At 40.0% G+C, this 22,632-nt stretch overlaps 1 protein-coding gene across 9 annotated transcripts in view; it reads left to right on the forward strand.

The window, feature by feature from the left end:
• The window catches only part of LOC133662195 (sodium/potassium/calcium exchanger 2-like), a 96,432-nt gene that overhangs the window by 47,473 nt on the left and 26,327 nt on the right, over window positions 1-22,632 (forward strand). For 5 of the 9 annotated variants that reach the window (XM_062065955.1, XM_062065956.1, XM_062065957.1 and 2 more), the window contains 2 exons: window positions 4,110-4,124; window positions 21,802-21,852. The exons of 2 other annotated variants lie outside the window; for them this stretch is intronic. In XM_062065955.1, coding sequence (XP_061921939.1) covers window positions 4,110-4,124; window positions 21,802-21,852 — 66 coding nt within the window. The remainder of the gene's footprint in view (window positions 1-4,109; window positions 4,125-21,801; window positions 21,853-22,632) is intronic. 2 more of the 9 variants (XM_062065962.1, XM_062065960.1) reach the window with 1 other exon arrangement.

The raw sequence follows: 22,632 nt of genomic DNA on the forward strand, positions 1-22,632 counted from the left end.
GCGTGGCCCTTGTGCCATTTTGTCCCACCCTTACGTTAAAAATAATCAAAATTATTTTTGAGGTCAATTGTAAGGTATTACGCAAATTGTCTTTGTCACTTATAAGGCAAAAACCGTTTAGGCACCACTAGGCTAGACTAGGGTTGTAAAGTATACCGGTATTAGTATAGTACCGTGATACTAATGAATCATATTCGGTACTATACCGCCTCTGAAAAGTAACATCCCACCACCCCAAACTCCCGTCGTCACGTTGTGTCATTGCTGGTTTACGAGCAGAGGAGTATGTTCGGCAGCGCACACACACGGAGTACTTACAAACAATGTGTGTAGACAGAAAAGGGAGAACAGACGCATTTTGGCTTAAAAACTAAAGATAAAGGTGAAGTTATAACACTATAACACTGCCCAAGGTGGTTTAAAACATGGCTAGCTAGCTAACGGCTAAAGTTCAGCCGCAGTCGTCAGTGTTTTAGCTACTTCTAAATCACTAATCCTCTCCTCCATGGCGACAAATAACGTCAGTTTCTTACAAGTATCATCCCTGCAGGACGAGGAATAGCTAAACATGTTTCACTACACACCGTAGCTCACCAGCGTCAGAATGTAAACAAACGCCATATTGTACATCCGCTGTAATGATACCAAGTACAGGAGCATATCTAATCGATATTACTATGAATACGTTGATATTTTTTTGGCATCACAACATCTTCTTTCGTGTTTTTTAAAATGTATATTGTGTTTATAAACTCAGGAAATATGTCCCTGGGCACATGAGGACCAATGTATAAACCTGTAACGACTTGGTATCGGATTGATACCCAATTTTGTGGTATGATTCAAAAATAATGTAAAGCATCCAAACAACAGAAGAATAAATAATTATTACATTTTAACAGAAGTGTAGATATAACATGTTAAAAGAGTAAGTAAGCAGATATTACCAGTAAATGAACACGTAGATTAAAAATTAATTTTCTACCGCTTGTCCTTAATAATTTTGACAAAATAATACAATGGAAAATGACACAATATGTTACTGCATATGTCAACAGCTAAATTAGGAGCCTTTGTTTGCTTACTTACTACTAAAAGACAGGTAGTCTTGTATGTTCACTATTTTATGTAAGGACAATCTTGCAATAAGAAACATATGTATAATGTACCTTAAGATCTTTTGTTAAAATAAAGCCAATAATGGAATTTGTTGTGGTCCCCTTTATTTAGAAAAGTATTGAAAAGTATCAAAATAATTTTGGTACCGTCCCTGTTTATGATCCCATCAGAGGGTCGTAAGCTGCGTGCCGAGCAGGCTTTATAATACATTTTAATTGTATTGCTTATCCTAACATTCCTTTAAAGCCCAGTCGAGAATTAGTTTGTTTTTATGACTACAATGCACTTTAAAGTGCCCATTAGCAACTGAGTACACTGCATTCCTAAGCATCATTGATCATTCTGTCTGTTGTTTGCACTTCTAAAATGGGCATACAGTATATGCTCCTAATGAGTGCTAATGAATTGTACAGGGAAGCTAAACAAATGAAGACTATTAATCATGATCGTATTTATTAGTTTCCGTGATACTGGATTAGAAGCCATCACATGTTTAATAGTCCATCAAGGCGGGATGCTTGCTGATACAAGCGTTTTCATGGCACGGCAAGGGTAGAGCAGGTGCAGCTTCGTCCTGGCATGCTCTTAGGCTTTAAGTGTAGCAGCTGGAAGGCTTCCATCCATCCATATTTTATGGATATCTCTCAAAATACGTTGCAGTGGCTTTTTTTTTTTTTTTTGAGCGAACAGGGGAAATGTCTGAGGTTGCTTTTCAAGCGGTTCGCTTTTACTTTTTGTGTGCGTATACTATGGTGGTGCAGTCCACTTCACGTTTATTCGACTTATACAGTACTTGTATGTAATGCATAACTTAACACTCTGTAGCTGACATTTTAAAACAGTGTTCATTGTTATTGGTGCTGAAAAAAGTCACCTATACTGAGATCCATTAGAGGTCCCTAATCTGCAAAATTTACTTTTTATTGCTATTTCAGCGTAATATTTGTATTTAGAGCCTGAGAGCACTAGACATGAGAAAAATCTGTCATCCTCATTCTCCATTTTTGAAAAATAGAGGTGCTCAAATGATGCTTTTGAACTGCTTGAACTGCTCGTGTCAAATGTGAAGCTCACATTGCACTGATAACGTGGGTGTCCTCCTGTCCCACTCCTTAATGATACACTATATTGCCAAAAGTATTTGGCCACCCATCCAAATGATCAGAATCAGGTGTCCTAATCACTTGGCATAAAATAAAGCACTTAGGCATGGAGACTGTTTCTACAAACATTTGTGAAAGAATGGGACGCTCTCAGGAGCTCAGTGATTTCCAGCGTGGAACTGTCATAGGATGCCACCTGTGCAACAAATCCAGTCGTGAAATTTCCTCGCTCCCAAATATTCCAAAGTCAACTGTCGGCTTTATTATAAGAAAATAGAAGAGTTTGGGAACAACAGCAAGTCAGCCACGTAAACTGACAGAGAGGGGTTTTCATGGCCGAGCAGCTGTATCTAAGCCATACATCACCAAGTCCAATGCAGAGCGTCGATGCAGTGGTGTAAAGCATGTCGCCACTGGACTCTAGAGCAGTGGAGATGTGTTCTCAGGAGTGATGAATCACGCTTTTTCATCTGGCAATCTGATGGACGAGTCTGGGTTTGGAGGTCGCCAGGAGAACGGTTTGGAGCGGACCCCTTCCTCTTCCAACATGACTGTGCACCAGTGCACAAAGCAAGGTCCATAAAGACATGGATGACAGAGTCTGGTGTGGATGAACTTGACTGGCCTGCACAGAGTCCTGACCTGAACTCGATAGATCACTTTTGGGATGAATTAGAACGGAGACTGAGAGCCAGGCCTTCTCGACCAACATCCGTGTGTGGCCTCACCACGGATGGAAAAATGGTGGACAATTCCTATATACACACTCCGCAACCTTGTGGACAGCCTACCCAGAAGAGTTGAAGCTTTAATAGCTGCAAAAGGTGGACCGACATCATATTGAACCCTGTGGGTTAGGAATGGGATGGCACTTCAAGTTCATATGTGAGTCAAGGCAGGTGGCCAAATAATTTTGACAATATAGTGTATGTTGTTGTGGTGATTTATGGCATCTATTATGATGGACAGAATATGCAGAATTACAGTGTATATGTATAAGTCGACATAGCACGAATGGAGACACACTCTGTCAGAGACGGAGGCGTAGACAGACAAAGCTCATTAGCATTATAGCTACAGACACACAAAATGTTGTGTTCCAGTAGGGCTTACTGAAAAATCACTTTTAAGATGTCTAAATTCTAGCATGAAGGCTGACATTTGGGCCTTTAATACACTATTGTGACTCTTCTTCTATGAAATTGGTGAAAAATTGCATAATATGGGACCTTTAAATTATTAGAGCGAGCTTTCAAATTATTATTATTTTTTTTTTATCAGATTAATGTCATTTTGGAACTTGGATTAATCCTCATCATCGCTTGCTTAATTAAAATCCGCTCAAGAAAAGACCCTGATATTTGCACACAAATTCAATATCATTGTCAGAATGTCATCCAGGAACGTTTTGAAACGTTTTACTTGCATGCATGTCATTTATTCGCACAAAACAGTTTTATCTAAAGTTCTTTCAGGCTTTTGGAGTGAAATTGGCCAGCGAGCACACCAGTCAGAGTCTCTTCACTCATTTTTTGTACTGACATATGCATTGATCCTACCACTGACCCTATAGCGGTTATGGTAAAGGAGCTTGCACGGTCAAAACAAATTGCATGATTAATCCAAGTGTGTCCATGGTGAATGGAATATTTTATCACATTAATTAACTTACATTGTGACCCTGGTTGTTGTTTTTTATAAAGGTTTTCCATGCACGGGTCGGTGTCAGTGTCATGGAACTCCTCCGAAATGTGTTTCTATATGCTGTGGTTTTACCTTTAGACTACTTTGGGACCAAACCTATCATATCAATCTTAAATTGTGGATGCATCTTGATTGTGTTTCTGTCTTCCCCATCTCTTTCTTCTACTGTCCCCCCACCCTCAGAATTTGCTGACTCTGGTGAGTTGATTTAATTTCTGTAACCCCGTCACTGTCCCTTCTTATTCCTTCTCTTCCAACATTCCAACGACCAGCAGGTTACTGTTTGCTCTGATTTACTGTTTTCCTTCCCGAGCGCTGCTGTATGTCAACTTTGTCTATCCCTGCAGATGTTTTTCCTTGCATTTTATATTCATACATATATATGTATATATATATACATATACATATACAGTATATACATACATCTTCGGTGGATGTTGTGCCCCCCTTCCTCCTGTTGGACATCCTGTGTGATCATCTCTGCATTGTTTTCCTCATTTAGCCCAAATCCTCTCTCTCCTCTTACTGAAACTGCCGAGTAGTCAGGAAACGGTACTAGTTTAGAGGATACTTTGGAGTACTGTGCTGAGTTCATGAACAGGCGTCCTGGACAGATGGGTGACCTTCCTCAGGATTTATAATCAATAAACTGGACAATTGATTAAAGACTATGGAAAACGCCTTTCCCCACAAACCATGCTTCTGTGCTTGTTTAATCTGCATGCAGCGTCTTTCGTGCTTGCCGTTTAGCTGCAGCTTTAACCCTGCATGCGTTTTTATTTGCAGCTTTAGTTCAAAATGCATGTGCCTAAAATGTCAAATGTCCTTAGTGCAACATCTGATTCTATGACATAGGACAATATCTGATTGGGTACCCAGATCTGCGTGTCGTCGTTCATGCGCCTAGCATCGCAAGGTGTGACCAAAAAGATCGATTTCACTCTGGTATTTATTTAAACCCTCATCGCATCCTCAACATGCAGTTAGTCTTACATGTATGTGGTTGTAATGATAAGCTGCTTTAATCAAGACAGTCAGAGCTCTGCCTTAGTCACGTGGTCAACGTCATGAGTTGAAAATTTGGATTTAGTTTTGCAAGCTTGACTCGTGGCTAGCCGTATATTTTTGTCCCTGTCACAAAAATAAGCTTCTTCAATCCAGATGGTGCATGACATGCTGCTGTGTTTGAACTCAGATAAAACTGCTATGCTTGATTAAATTAATCATAATTATACAAACAAGGGATGGGCTCCGGAACCTGGTTCCATACTGGCATTGATGCCGACGTAAACAATAAGTAACGAGACGGAAATAAAAAATAAGTAGCTATCGGTTCCTCATTTCGGTGCTAAATGAATGCAGACTCAGCAACAAGTGTTTGGCGGTTATATTGTGCATGTGACGTCTTGTAAATAATGTAGCATATCCCGCCAGAAGTACACGGAGTCTGATGCTATTTTTAAATGTCTTTGCCAACACGCCAACAGCAGCCCTCATAACACAGCTAGCACGCTAGGCTAGCCAGTAACCACAACAACACAACACTTATGACCATTACAGCAAACAAGGTTGCATTCACAAACACCCGGAATTATGAGCATCAAACATTACAACTCAAGTTAGTCTTTGCACGTTCCCTATGTTCTATATCGCTGCAATAATTATAATTATGATATTTTGTTGTATATTTAAGTACTTATTTTATACTGGATTACTTATTCATCCATCCATACATTTTCTACTGCTTGTCCCTCTCTGGGTCGCGGCGTGCTGGAGCCTGTACCAGCTGCATTTGGGCGGAAGGCAGGGTACACCCTGGACAAGTCGCCACCTCATTGCAGGGCCAACACAGATAGACAACATTCAATTTAGGTGACAATTTAGGGTTGCCAATCAGCCTGTCCCCAGGTGCATGTGTGAATATTCTAGTAATTTAATTTCTAACAATTTTCATCTAAGTAACAGTCTACATGTGATTTATCTTGTAATGCTTCTCTTCAATGTATTGTCCTGTTCTTTGTCCTAACATAAGACTTTTTTATAGCCCTGATAAATCCCTGGAGCCCACCGGAGATGGCTCCACTCGGTTCTTCTTACACCCTTATCCCCACACAACCTAGAGCATGAGAACAAACTGTTGGGTTGTCGAAGATCATTATTTTTTGTTGTATTAGTTATCATTTAGTTTATATCAGTGGAATATTGAAATTACTAGTCTGTTCAACTTGAATTTCACAAAATTCCATTAAAAGAGAAATATATGAGCATGTTTTCCATTTTAACTACACTTTTCTTAGAATTTTGCCTGCAATTCACATTACTTATAAGAGACAAAACGCATATTTCTTTTTTTAATGCATTCTAACTCATAAATAAACATAAATAACAGTCATCTTATAATGGAGCCAGTGTGAGCCATAACGCCATTGCGTCTATTGTGTTCATTCCGACCATAAAATCCAATAAATAACCATCCAAAAAGCGGCAACAATAGTCCATTTACATTTTGTGACCTGAATATTAACCAAGTATTAGCAATGTTGTTGTTATAAGCGCTAACGTTAAGCGGCATATTGATCAGAGAGCAGTAAATTCCTTATGCTGCTTTATTGACATCTGGTGAGCTGCTTTCTCGCCTCTGAGCTTGTGAAAGTATATCCCAGATTCAAAAATGTGCCTTTGCGAAAGACGTTAGATTGCGCCCACCCTTTATTTTAACCCTTCGTGAGGATTATGAGTCATTCTTCATCTGAACGTGACTATATCAACATCCTAACAGTCGGCATCCCAGTCAGAGCAGACATTATACAGTAAGTGATGGGTTGTCATGTTTGTTGGCTCTCATTAAGTCTGCATGAGTTGTAGTCAGTTTTGTAGTGGAAGGAAATAGTATCTATGATATTAATGCTGCGCCGTACGCTTGAAATGAACCAAATACGTAAATATTACATGGAATTATGAATGTGCCAGTTACTACATTACATATATATATACTTTCATCATGTATATCAGGGGTGTCCAAAGTGCGGCCCGGGGGCCATTTACCGGCCCGCCACACATTTTGGAAATGCTATTGCAAAAATTAAAAAAAACATTCAAAAATGTGGAATGAGGTGAAATCTAAGTAGAAAAAGTTGCAATGTTGACACAAAGCTGCCATGCAGGCTGTTTTTTTCTTTTGTCTATCTTTATTTTTCTTTTTTTGCCATTGCTCAATAAAAAAATAAAAATAAAAAAAATCTACTGGTATGTTATAATGAATTATTGACCTATTCAAGGCTCCAATTATTTAAAATATTTCACTTTAAAATGTTTTATGTGGAAAATATTGTATATATTGTGTGGTTACCATATACAAATAGCAACGTTTTCTTCGAAGAAAGAGCATAAAACAAACAAAATAATAGTTCAAACGTAAAATCGACAGACATATCTGAAGTTGATCTCGTAACTTAAGTGTTGAAAGTAAAAACAACTAATAAAAATGTATCACTTTATGAGTGGGGCACCTTTTGGATCCCAAATATATTTAATGGGATTTTATTCATCTTTTCACTGTGATTACTCAAAAATAATAATAAATTAAAATCAATGGTGTCCTGCATTATTGATCTTTTTAAGGCTCTAATTACTTCACATCAAACATTGCTTTCTGAATGTTTTGGGCAGTGGGGGAAATACTGCATATTTCAGTTTTATTATAAAAAACAAAGTTGTCTTTGACAGGAAAGGCTTTTTTTTTAACTTAATATCAACCTGAAGTTGATATACTGTAGAGATTTACTGTAAGCGTTAAATAAATTAAAAAAAAAGAATAATTGAACTTGCTTTTAACAAATTTTATAATTTTAATAATTGAGACCCTTTATGGTCCACGGGAGCCCTAAAGGTAAAAAAAAATAAAAATAAAAAATAAAAATTCCATATTCCATATTTTGTTATGGTTTTGAAAATGAAAAATATCAAAATGGCTCCTGCATGCTTTAATTTTCCCGTGTGCGGCCCTCAGTGGAAAAAGTTTGGACACCCCTGATGTATATAAAACCTTGATGGAGGTGTTTGGATGTTTTTAAGCGCTTTATAGGCAGAATAGAGCAACTCCCTTAGGCTCCATTGTAAGCTGACATTTGGTTGCATTTATTTACTAGTTAAAATGCATAAAAAAAGAAAAAACATATGTGTTCTTGTGTTACATAAGGATTGTGAGAGATGGGCAAAATTCCAAAGAAAGTGCAGTTCCCCTTTAAGTACCGGTTTGGGGACCCTTAATATCTAGATTTACCGTATTTTCCACACTATAAGGCGCACCAGATTATAAGGCGCACCTTCAATGAATGGCTTATTTTAAAACTTTGTTCATATATTAGGCGCACCGCATTATAAGGCGCATAGAATAGACGCTACTGTAGAGGCTGGGGTTACGTTATGCATCCATTAGATGGAGCTGCGCTAAAGGGAATGTCAACAAAAAAAATAGTGATTGTACTGAAGTCGGCGTAGTTACCGTAGTTACCGTAGTTGTGAGACCTGTTGTGGCTCAATATTGGTCCATATATAAGGCGCACCAGATTATAAGGCGCACTGTCAGCTTTTGAGGAAATTTGAGGTTTTTAGGTGCGCCTTATAGTGCGAAAAATACGGTAATTCTGCATGTGGGATGAGTGGCTATAGGGGATACTTAAATGTCGCTGTCATGGAAACAAGCTTTTTTAATCAAGACAGTATATGATATGCTGCCCTGTCTGAACTAAGGAAGGCAACAAATGAAGACCCATAATTAGCTTTGTTTTCTTTACTCTGACAACATCACCTACTCTATTATGCTTAGCCTATCATAACGCGACTTAAAGGCCTACTGAAATGAATTTTTTTTATTTAAACGGGGATAGCAGATCCATTCTATGTGTCATACTTGATCATTTCGCGATATTGCCTTATTTTTGCTGAAAGGATTTAGTAGAGAACATCGACGATAAAGTTGCAACTTTTGGTCGCTGATAAAAAAAGCCTTGCCTGTACCGAAGTAGCGTGACGTCAAAGGTTGAAAGGCTCCTCACATTTCCCCATTGTTTTCAATGCAGCGAGAGCGATTCGGACCGAGAAATCGACGATTACCCCATTAATTTGAGCGAGGATGAAAGATTCGTGGATGAGGTACGTGAGACTGAAGGACTAGAGTGCAGTGCAGGACGTATCTTTTTTCGCTCTGACCGTAACTTAGGTACAAGCTGGCTCATTGGATTCCACACTCTCTCCTTTTTCTATTGTGGATCAAGGATTTGTATTTTAAACCACCTCGGATACTATATCCTCTTGAAAATGAGAGTCGAGAACGCGAAATGGACATTCACAGTGACTTTTATCTCCACGACAATACATCGGCGAAGCTCTTTAGCTACGGAGCTAACGTGATAGCATAGTGCTTAACTGCAGATAGAAACAAAAGAAATAAACCCCTGACTGGAAGGATAGACAGAAGATCAACAATACTATTAAACCATGGACCTGTAACTACACGGTTAATGCTTTTCAGCTTGGCGAAGCTTAACAATGCTGTTGCTAACGACGCCATTGAAGCTAACTTAGCAATCGGACCTCACAGAGCTATGCTAAAAACATCAGCTGTCCACCTACACCAGCCAGCCCTCATCTGCTCATCAACACCCGTGCTCACCTGCGTTCCAGCGATCGACGGCACGACGAAGGACTTCACCCGATCACAGATGCGGTTGGCGGCCCGGAGACGGAGGAAGTTAAGGTGAGGTCGCCGGCTAGCGCGTCTCCTGGTTGTGTTGCTACAGCCAGCCGCTAATACACAGATCCCACCTACAACTTTCTTCTTTGCAGTCTTCATTGTTCATTAGACAAATTGCAAAAGATTCACCAACACAGATGTCCAGAATACTGTGGAATTTTGAGACGAAAACAGAGCTTTTTGTATTGGATTCAATGTGTCCGCATACTTCCGTTTCAACGATTGACGCCACGCGCATACATCATCATACATAGACGTTTTCAACCGGAAGTTTAGTGGGAAATTTAAAATTTCACTTTATAAGTTAACCCGGCCGTATTGGCATGTGTTGCAAAGTTAAGATTTCATCATTGATGTATAAACTATCAGACTGTGTGGTCGGTAGTAGTTGGTTTCAGAAGGCCTTTCATTTTGAAAAAAAAAAATATTTATTTTCATATGGTTGACATGTCAATATGCATTCTTTAATGGAAACAAGCTTCTTAATTCAACACAGAACAAAACGTGTTGCTTTGTCTGAACTTGAAATGAGGATTTTTTTGGGGGCCTTTTTGACGTGTTTAGAGGTGTACTTTTTATTTTGCAGTCAGCAGACATGAGACGCTTCTTTTTCTGGAGTTTAAAACAAATAAGCAGATAAATAAAGAGGTTTGGCGAGAGTCACATGAGCGCAGTATGCGATGGGATCACGTGACTCACTTCACTCTGCTAGAGCGGCGCCATCTGTGTGTGAATAGGTGCACTTTTATGTTGCTCCAACTGAAACAAGCTTCTTTAGTCAAGACAGTGCATGACATACCGTTTCATTGGGTCAGGTAATCAATTTCCCTATGTGAGCCTCTCGTAAAAGGATCGTTTTTGAAAATGGTGGTTTGAATTTGCGGTTTCCATGTGTGGCTGGGTGTACTTTTATTTGGCTATCATCCAAACGATCTTCTTCAGTCAAGAAAGTGCAAAACCCAAAACCAGTGAAGTTGGCGCGTTGTGTAATTCATAAATAAAAAACAGAATAAAATGATTTGCAAATCCTTTTCAACTTATATTCAATTGAATAGACTGCATGTTCGAACTGAGAAACTTCTTTTTTTTTGTTGCAAATAATCATTAACTTAGAATTTAATGGCAGCAACTCATTGCAAAAAAGTTGGCACAGGGGCATTTTTACCACTGTGTTACACGGCCTTTCCTTTTAACAACACTCAGTAAAGGTTTGGGAACTGAGAAGACCAATTTTTGAAGCTTTTCAGGGGGAATTATTTCCCATTCTTGCTTGATGTACAGCTTAAGTTGTTCAACAGTCCGGGGGTCTCCGTTGTGGTATTTTAGGCTTCATAATGCGCCACACATTTTCAATGGGAGACAGGTCTGGACAACAGGCAGGCCAGTCTAGTAACTGCACTCTTTTACTATGAATCCACGCTGTTGTAACACATGGCTTGGCATTGTCTTGCTGAAATAAGCAGGGGCGTCCATGATAACGTTGCTTGGATGGCAACATATGTTGCTCCAAAACCTGTATGTACCTTTCAGCATAATGGTGCCTTCACAGATGTGTAAGTTACCCATGCCTTGGGCACTAATACACCCCCATACCATCACAGATGCTGGCTTTTGAACCTTGCGAACAACAGACCACAGAACACTTCTACACTTTGCATCAGTCCATCTTAGATGAGCGCGGGCCCAGCGAAGCCGGCGGCATTTCTGGGTGTTGTTGATAAATGGCTTTGGCTTTGCATAGTAGAGTTTTAACTTGCACTTACAGATGTAGCGACAAACTGTAGTTACTGACAGTGGTTTTCTGAAGTGTTCCTGAGCCCATGTGGTGGTATCCTTTACACACTGATGTCGCTTTTTAATGCAGTACTGCCTGAGGGATCAAATGTCCATAATATAATCGCTTACATGCAGTGATTTCTCCAGATTCTCTGAACCTTTTGATGAAATTACGGACCGTGGATGGTGAAATCCCTAAATTCCTTGCAATAGCTCATTGAGAAATGTTGTTCTTAAACTGTTCGACAATTTGCTCACGCATTTGTTCACAAAGTGGTGATCCTTGTTTGTGAATGACTGAGCATTTCATGGAAGATGCTTTTATACCCAATCATGGCACCCACCTGTTCCCAATTAGCCTGTTCACCTGTGGGATGTTCCAAATAAGTGTTTGATGAGCATTCCTCAACTTTCTCAGTCTTTTTTGCCACTTGTGTCAGCTTTTTTTTAAACATGTTGCAGGCATCAAATTCCAAATGAGCTAATATTTGCAAAAAATAACAACATTTTCCAGTTTGAACGTTAATTATCTTGTCTTTGCAGTCTATTCCATTGAATATAGGTTGAAAAGGATTTGCAAATCATTGTATTCTGTTTTTATTTACGATTTACACAACATGCCAACTTCACTGGTTTTGGGGTTTGTATATAACATGCTGACCTTACACATGAGTGACAGGCTTTTTTGAAAATCCAGATTGATTTTTGCATCCTCAATAGGTGACTCGTCGTACTTTTATGTCACTATGGTGGAAATAGGCTTCTTTAGTCAAGGCCTTGTTCAATATTCTCATTTGTCTGAAGTAAGGAAAGAGAAAAGTCCCCAAATTAGCGCAAATATAGAGAAAAAAATTGTTTAAGTTTTCGTTTTTGCTACAGTATTGTGTCAAGGAAATGCGGCTTCTTTCGTCAAGACAGTCTTGACTATATTGCTTTTAACAACTCTTGAGAAAAAAACCCTGACTGTTTTTACTAGCTAATGGCCACCGTGGTATGTCATGTAAGTGCGACCAGCCTTCAAACGCACGCAGAGTACAGAGTAAATCAGACTATTTCACTCCCTATATATGAGCAGTTTTGCGCCAGGCGGGTGAAAGAATCAATGCTAAAAGCTTTTTTTTTTTTTTTTTTTGCCTGGGACTGATTCTTCCACTTGGACACAAGCTAGACAGACAGAGCGTGCCTGCATGCACTCAGGCTAAATGGCTCATAGGTTTAGAGGGCATACCACAAGGACAAGAGGCCCGCTGGTAAACAACAACAACAACAAACCCCTCCCCTCCGCCTCTCTCAGTGCAGTGATTGCAGCTTAATTGCCCCTGGGCCCGGCATCAGTGGAGGAAGGCCGGGCCGCAGTCAGCCTAATCATACGGGAGCCAGGCACTTGTCTGCGAGTGCTCCCCTGATGTTTTTCATATCATTAGGTCGAAGTCTGAGGGCTGCCAAGTCAGAAAAAAACCCTGGTCTGAGTGACGTGGTCGCTCAAGCTTGTGACGGTGGACATACTAGTCATGTTATTCATTTAACTATGTTTCAGCCACCTGCAATAAAAATATGTATCTCTATTCCATCCATCCATCTTCTTCCGCTTATCCGAGGTCGGGTCGCGGGGGCAGCAGCCTAAGCAGGGAAGCCCAGACTTCCCTCTCCCCAGCCACTTCGTCCAGCGCCTCCCGGGGGATCCCGAGGTGTTCCCAGGCCAGCCGGGAGACATAGTCTTCCCAACGTGTCCTGGGTCCAGGGAGGCGTTCGGGTGGCATCCTGACCAGATGCCCGAACCACCTCATCTGGCTCCTCTCGACGTGGAGGAGCAGCGGCTTTACTTTGAGCTCCTCCCGGATGACAGAGCTTCTCACCCTATCTCTAAAGGAGAGCCCCGCCACCCGGCGGAGGAAACTCATTTCGGCCGCTTGTACCCGTGATCTTGTCCTTTCGGTCATGACCCAAAGCTCATGACCATAGCTGAGGATGGGAACGTAGATCGACCGGTAAATCGAGAGCTTTGCCTTCTGGCTCAGCTCCTTCTTCACCACAACGGATCGATACAGCGTCCGCATTACTGAAGACGCCGCACCGATCCGCCTGTCGATCTCACGATCCACTCTTCCCCCACTCGTGAACAAGACTCCGAGGTGCTTTAACTCCTCCACTTGGGGCAGGGTCTCCTCCCCAACCCGGAGATGGCACTCCACCCTTTTCCGGACGAGAACCATGGACTCGGACTTGGAGGTGCTGATTCCCATCCCAGTCGCTTCACACTCGGCTGCGAACCGATCCAGTGAGAGCTGAAGATCTTGGCCAGATGAAGCCATCAGGACCACATCATCTGCAAATAGCAGAGACCTAATCCTGCAGCCACCAAACCAGATACCCTCAACGCCTTGACTGCGCCTAGAAATTCTGTCCATAAAGGTTATGAACAGAATCGGTGACAAAGGGCAACCTTGGCGGAGTCCAACCCTCACTGGAAACGGGTCCGACTTACTGCCGGCAATGCGGACCAAGCTCTGACACTGATTATACATGGAGCGGACCGCCACAATAAGACAGTCCATTACCCCATACTCTCTGAGCACTCCCCACAGGACTTCCCGGGGTACACGGTCGAATGCCTTCTCCAAGTCCACAAAGCACATGTAGACTTGTTGGGCAAACTCCCATGCACCCTCAAGGACTCTGCCGAGAGTATAGAGCTGGTCCACAGTTCCACGACCAGGAGGAAAACCACACTGTTCTTCCTGAATCCGAGGTTCGACTATCTGGCGTAGCCTCCTCTCCAGTACACCTGAATAGACCTTACCGGGAAGCCTGAGGAGTGTGATCTAAAAAGAAAATGATTGAACACACTCAGTATACAAACATCGCAAAATAATATTAGTGCATTGATTTTACAAGTTTTTTTAAATGTCCAAATATTGAAAAAACAATAGGTCTGCTGAGTACTCTCAACAGTACTGTATATATTGATCAATCAATCAAAGTTTATTTGATTGATTGATCAAATAAACTTTGATCAATCAAAGTTGTCCAAAGTGTCTCAAAGGGCTGCACAAGCCACAACGACATCCTCGGCTCAGATCCCACATCAGGGCAAGAAAAAACTCAACCCAATGGGATACAATGAGAAACCTTGGAGGGTACTGCAGATTTGGGGACCACCCGCCCCCTGGGTGACCGGTGTAATGGACGTCGAGTGGATTTAGTTCATAGTGTGAGAGTCCAGTCCATAGTGGGGCCAGCAGGGGATCATCTTGAGTGGAGACAAGTCAGCAGTGCAGAGACGTCCCCAACTGATGCACAGATGAGTGGTCCACCCCGGGTCCCGACTTTGAACAGCTAGCGCCTCATCAGTAGTCACCTAATAACCTCTCCATGCAGGAGAGGGGGGCAGAGCAGAAAAGAGACAGCAGATCAACTGGTCTAAAAGGGGGGTCTATTTAAAGGCTAGTGTATACTAATGAGTTTTAAGATGGGATATATGAATGTTGAGGCACAAAAAAATATTTTTTTTGCAAAATTTACAAAATTTTGCATAGATTATGTTTTACAGACCGTCTATTCAGAATGTACCGTTTTGCGGGCGGGTCTTGTTTACCTGGCTCCACTTCAACTGCGTCTTCTCAACGCCATCTATGTTGTAGGTTTTAGTGCTTCCATAGCGAGTCTACTGACAGATATAAGTCAGAACTATATGCTACTTTGTATTAGAAATGGCAACAGCGGAGGATGCATGTGCATGTATGAGCTCGTCTGCCCCGCAACAGGAGGGTAGGGAATAAAGAAGGAGCTTTTTGACTACAGCGTTGGACTGCTATGGCGGACTCGCACAAAGTTCTTCGGGTAAAACTTTACCATATAGGGATAATCCGCTGACCTCACCAATGGGAAAAACGTCACTATACGCCATTTTGTGTTATAAATGGCAACAGCGGAGGATGCGTGCCCATGCACGACCCAGTCTTTCTTACAACAAGAGGATGGCGGGAAAAAAAAGGAATTTATTGACTACAGCGCGGACTACTATGGTGGACTGGCGCAAGTCACTCTGGGTACATTTCTACTGCTCACACAACCCTTCTACAAAACGTCACAATTGTAGCAAATTCCAAACGTCTGTCGAAGGCAAGATTATTTTATAGAAATCTCTGCCATGCCTCCACGGTTTGGCATCACATTTTCGGGACTTATGCAGGTACCAAATACACACAGGTACCAATAGGTAAGAGGAGTTGGTTTTGCATAACAGGGCCCTTTAACAGAACATAATATACTGTATATAGCAGTGGCATGCCGTGTTTCCCACTTAGGGCTTCAGTGATGTCCGAATTTAAAGATTATCTCTCAAAATACAATAATTTATGTTGCCACATGACCACGGCTTGAAAAATACTATACAGAAACACACTTGCGCACTACTGGGCATTGAATCATCTCAATTCGTCACTTGTGTACAAAATATATGTACAATATATATGAACTCACAATTTGTGACGGACATTTGATGCCGTATAAGCCATTAGTACCGCTCGTAGTTGGTTGATTCGAGTGGAAGTGGCAGGCAAACCATTTCACCGCCAGGACAGCTTAACTCGTTTCCGGGGTCGGCCGACGTCGTCTCACAAGATGTAGTTTCTCTTTAAATATCCTTCTTCAAAATGCCCTTGCAAATATATACCTGCCACCTAATCAACGTTTTGCTGTGCTTCTTTGTTGGTTTAAAAAGTGAGTACCGCTGATTTCTCCGCTGGCCGGGTATGGCTCCGGTGCCACTTTCTGCTTTCGTAAATTACAACATGTGATTGGATACTTGGGAGTGACAAGTGAGTATCCAATCACAGTCACGTTCAATGTAAGGCTACCTAGATGGGCTACTGTCAACAACTTGTCATCTGATCGCAACTCTGTTAACTGAACGCCCTTTGTTTGTTTACACTGCACAGCCGCCACTAATGTTGATTCAGAAGGCCTCCGGCAGAATTCATACAGCGCTGGCAACGAGCTAGCTGAAGTCTGATTGGATAAAAGCGCTAACTTAAAAACAGCAACACTGGAGCCTAATATGACATGGAGAGAATATCATGAATACTTTTATTTATTCATGAAAAGTTTAAAAAAAAGAACTTTTATTAATTTATGATCATGAGTTTTGTTAGGCCAGCAGAGAAGGCCTTGCCACTGGTATATAGTCTTGAATTCCAAAATGCTCAATTCAACTCTTTTTGAAAGTGCCTTTTTCCATTTGTTTGGCTCTAGTTAGTTGCAAACTAGTAAAGACTGACCATCAAAATAGAAATAGAACCTTAAAGCGTCAATTGTTTTTTTGTTTTCCACATTTGTTTTAGCCATATGACATTAATAGCAACTCTCTTCTATTGCAATCTTGGCATCTTTTCGACTAGATCAGGGTGCCCAAACTGTGGAAAATGTGGCATGCTAAAGGGTGGTTTCACAAATTTAGTACATATTCATACTGACCTTTTTCAAGCTCACACAATTATTGATGGCATGTCTGCAAGGCTAATGACTGTCCATCCAACTATCCATGTTATTTGCACCAATTAAAGGAACTGTATTGTTCACATTTTGGCTTTTTGTTTTTCATGCATAAAATCGCTGTGTATTAGGGCTGGAACGATTAGTCGGCAATACAATTTGTCAGCAACAATTATATTTGTTGACAATAGTCGTGTTTTTCCGGGCGGAAATTGGTATTAGAACATTTCCTCTTATTGTTGTCAAAAACATGAATGCCTTGCTCATTTTGCAAAGCGGACCTTGTTTTTTAGTACATGTGTGATATGCAAGCATTTAAAGCGGAGACATGATGTCGAACATTTTGGAGGGAGGATGCATCTCAACATCGGTAGAATTAATCAAATATAGAATTCTACACATTGAGTCTATTAGAATGTTAAAACTACCAAGAGTTAATCAATAGTCAATATATCAGTGCAAAGCTTTTTAAACATCATTACAAAATGCTTCATTTCATTTTGAGGAAGTTAGATTTTGTGTTTTGTTGTTTGTTTTCATTGCTGCTATTTTGACTGTTTTTTAAATACACAAACAAGGTTAATTGTGGGGTTTTTTTTAGCAATTTGCCTTGCCTTTCTTTTAAATGGGCAACATTTTACTAGTCATTAAAATGTTTGTAACAGCTGAATGAGCAGCACAGTTACAGTATAAATAAATATTTATGAATGAATTAGTCATCTTTGTTGCTCCTAAGCACATGCCTAAAATAACTTGAACTGCATTTAGAAGTCAATGGAAAAATTAGAGCCATTAAATATTTCTACGTTTTATTATGCGACTAATCGTTAAGGTAATCGTTGACTAATCGACCATCAAAATAATCGTCAGTTGCAGCCCTACTGTGTATGGCCCACAACACATTGGTACATTTTTATTTTGGCGACTGGAGGCAAAAACTTTGGGCACCCCTGGATTGTTGGCTTGCTAACAGTAGCTAGCATAGCTGAGCTACTTTAAAAATCAAACTCCAGTTGTCCGAGTTTATCACAGCCAATTGGTTCCAGGCCTGACCATGGTAAAATAATTTCTGTGAAGTATAGTTAGATTGTAATTAATTATACAACCTTTTAAATAGGTTTTTTTTTTAACATTGTTAGAGTCCTCTAAACACAAATTAACGCCAATATACCATATTTGTCGGACTATGAGGCGCACTTAAAATCCTTTCATTTTCTCAAAAATCGACAGTGCACCTTATAACCCGTTGCGCCTAATGTACGGAATAATTCTGGTTCTGCTTACCGACCTCGAAGCAATTTTATTTGGTACATGGTGTAATGATAAGTGTGACCAGTAGATGGTAGTCTATCACCTACTCAGTGGCCTAGTGGTTAGAGTGTCCGCCCTGAGATTGGTAGGTTGTGAGTTCAAACCCCAGCCGAGTCAAACCAAAGACTATAAAAATGGGACCCATTATCTCCCTGCTTGGCACTCAACATCAAGGGTTGGAATTGGGGGTTAAATCACCAAGAATGATTTCCGGGCGCGGCACCGCTGATGCCCACTGCTCCCCTCACCTCCTAGGGGGTGAACAAGGGGATGGGTCAAATGCAGAGGACAACTTTCACCACACCTAGTGTGTGTGTGACAATCTTTGGTACTTTAACTTTAACTTAACTTAAGAGATACGTGTAGACTGCAATATGAAGCCAGTAAACAACACCAAAACTTTAAATGTTCCATTGAAAATAAAGGACATTACACATGGTACTCAAAAATCTGTCAAAATGTTTTAGTATGACTTTGAAGCCACACCGTTTGATGGATTGTCGCCCATTATGGCTACCGTAGTCAGAGATACAAGTATTACTATGGTGTGTGTGTATAAGGACCGCAAAATGGCACCCATTAGCAGACATATTATCTTGCGTTTTGTTTCACAATGTTATGCAAAACCAACTTTTCTTACCTTCTGGTACCTGCTGATGTATATTTAATATCTGGATAAGTCCTGAAAAATTGTGCACGTTCGACACTGTAGTCTGTGGCGACGCCGTAGTCAATAAGCTTCTTCTTTTTCACTATCTTCTTGATATTCATCCTCCGCTGTTGCCATTTCTAATATAACGTAGCGTAAAGTTGTAACTTACATCTCGCTATGGAAGTACTACCAGTGTAGTGGGCTTACATAATTCACCCACGGAACTTTAGTTATTAGAGAGTTCCGGTCAGACAGTTTTTCACGGGACACACGCGATGAGGAGATGCTGCTCCGTTATTGATTTAAGTAGAGTCTGAATGTCATTAAAACAGTTAGCTCCGTCTTTTGACACTTCTTCCACACCCGTCCTTGCACGCTACACCGCTACAACAAAAGATGACGGGGAGAAGACGCCGTCGAAGGTGAGCCACGTAAATAAGACCGCCCACAAAATGCAGCATCCTGAAGCGACTGTCAGAAAGCGGCTTGAAGTGGATCTGTAAAACATAATCTATGCAACATTTTGACCCAAGAACCACCATTACATGTTATGTAGACCACAAGAAAGTGTTTCCAATTTAGAAAAAAATAATAATAATATGACTCCTTTAATGCGCCTTATAATACGGTGCGCCCTATGGTCCGGAAAATACGGTACACGTTGTGACCTGCACATTAGCCAAATATTAGCGACATTGATTTAGTCAGTGCTCACGCCGAGGAACTACTTTTAGTAACACGTAGGTAACGGAGCTACTTGTACTGCACCTCTAGACCTATTAAGCCAGTAAACTGTCGCACCGCCTCTGAGTTGCGGCTAGATTACAAATCATTCCTTACACCTCTATGGTAGAAGGTTGTGTCCATAAGCCGAGAAGTTGGTCAACTTTGAAATTCAACTTAGAGCTGAAGACATGGCGATGACGACGCAGCAAAACGCTCGTTTTCTCCCAGCATTTTATTTTACCTGAGGAGTGAGAATTAGGATGAATTCATCATCAACACCTAATTTAGGTCAAAACATGTAGAATATGCTGAACAAAATGAAGTATTATTAAGTATTATTAAACTCTTAGCGTTAATTGGTGGATAATCGTACACTATATTGCCAAAAGTATTGGGCCACCTATCATACTTGCCAACCTTGAGACTTCCGATACCGGGAGGTGGGGGGTGGGGGGGCGTGGTTAAGGGCGTGGTTAATAGGGGAGTAGTATATTTACAGCTAGAATTCACCATCTCAAGTATTTCATATATATATATATATATATATATATATATATATATATATATATATATATATATATATATATATATATATATATATATATATATATGTATGAAATACCATCTCAAGTATTTCATATATATATATATATATATATATATATATATATATATATATATATATATATATATATATATATATGTATGAAATACTTGAGATGGTGAATTCTAGCTGTAAATATACTACTCCCCTACTAACCACGCCCTTAACCACGCCCCAACCACGCCCCCCCACCCCCCACCTCCCGGTATCAGGTATATATATATATATATATATATATATATATATATATATATATATATATATATATATATATATATATATATATATATATATATATATATATATATATATATATATATATATATATATATATATATATATATGTATGAAATACTTGACTTTCAGTGAATTCTAGCTATATATATATATATATATATATATATATATACCGTAATTTCCGGACTATAAGCCGCACCTGACTATAAGCCGCACCAGCTAAATTTAGGGGAAAATACAGATTGCTCCATATATAAGCCGCACCCGACTATAAGCCGCAGGGTTTTGATGTGTAATTACCGTAGTATATAGGGGTTCCTGCTACCACGGAGGGGATTGTCGGGACAGAGATGACTGTTTGGGAACGCAAAGCGTCCCATTTATTAACAATAAATCTTTCAATCATTCAATCAAACTTTCACATCTTTGACATGGCGAACAGCATTCGTGCAGAGTACAAATAATACAACGGTGCAAAGTAATACAAAGTGCTCGCCTGTACGTTATCAAAATAACCAGCCTACCGGTATATGAAAAGTCAGTCTTTAATCATTGTGTCATCGTCTTCCTCCTGCGTACTAAAACCACCGAAATCCTCTTCGTCGGTGTCGGAGAAGAACAGGCCGTAAATAAGCCGCACCCTTGTATAAGCCGCAGGGACCAGAACGAGGGGAAAAAGTAGCGGCTTATAGTCCGGAAATTACGGTATATATATATATATATATATATATATATATATATATATATATATATATATATATATATATATATATATATTTATTTTATTATACATATAAATACAATTTATAACCGAGTGATTATTTGGCGTACCACAAGATAGAGCCCGTAGTAGAGTTTGAGAATCCCTGGACTAGTTCTTTAGCTAGCTTGCTAAGGGTACCTAGCATGGTTGGGTTGCCTTCAAAACAAACCGGCATGTTGTTAAGCTGTGAGTGCTGATTGTGAACTTAGGGTGGTGGCGTTGGTGATTTGGCTGAGTCGTCATGCAGATGTGCTGATGTCGCCTGGATCCTACGCTGAAGACAAATGCAGACTCATTAAGCTTGTGTGCAGAGGAGAGGAGGACTCATCTTTTTTTTTTAAAGTTATTTTATTGTTTGGTTGCATGTTGAGACGCCCCTTCTTATACCCCCGTTTAGCTGTTTCTATTCGAACCCGCTTTTGTTTCTGCTTTGCGCTCATGCCGCTGATGACTTTGCAGACTCTTTTAAGTGTTTAGTTGTGTGCTGTCATGTTCACTTTTTTCCTTTTCTCTGTGTGTCCGTTGCCCTTACCCTTGTCTTTTGCTGTGACGCTGTAGAGCTGGGGACTTATGGGAAACTAAAATATTATCACTCAATGACTGAGGAAGGTAAGCCCCAAACATTTTCACTTGATTCTTTGGTGGCGTCCTTTTGTTGCTCCATCTTCATCAACGGCCTCGACATCTTCAGTGGTTTTGTTTCTTATTTTTGCTTGTGGTTTCTGTGTGATTTTATACATTCTTTAGTTGTATATATTATTTTATTTTCTCATATATGAGTGTGTGTGGGGGGTGTGTGTATAGTAGGGGTGTGGGAAAAAATTGATTCAAATTCGAATCGCGATTCTCACATTGTGTGATTCAGAATCGATTCTCATTTTTTTAAAATGTATTTATTTATTTTTTATTTTATTTTATTTTATTTTATTTTTTTAAATTAATCAATCCAACAAAACAATACACAACAATACCATAACAATGCAATCCAATTCCAAAACCAAACCCGACCCAGCAACACTCAGAACTGCAATAAACAGAGCAATTGAGAGGAGACACAGACCAAACAAACCAAAAGTAGTGAAACAAAAATGAATATTATCAACAACAGTATCAATATTAGTTACAATTTCAACATAGCAGTGATTAAAAATCCCTCATGGAGATTATCATTAGACATTTATAAAAATAAAAATAAATGAACAATAGTGTCACAGTGGCTTACACTTGCATCGCATCTCATACGCTTGACAACACACTGTGTCCAATATTTTCACAAAGATAAAGTAAGTCATATTTTTGGTTCATTTAATAGTTTAAACAAATTTACATTATTGCAATCAGTTGATAAAACATTGTCCTCAGAATAGGGAATCCTTTTGAATCGGGAAA

The sequence above is a fragment of the Entelurus aequoreus genome, linkage group LG12 (assembly GCF_033978785.1).
Source record: "Entelurus aequoreus isolate RoL-2023_Sb linkage group LG12, RoL_Eaeq_v1.1, whole genome shotgun sequence".
NCBI classification, from domain to species: domain Eukaryota; kingdom Metazoa; phylum Chordata; class Actinopteri; order Syngnathiformes; family Syngnathidae; genus Entelurus; species Entelurus aequoreus.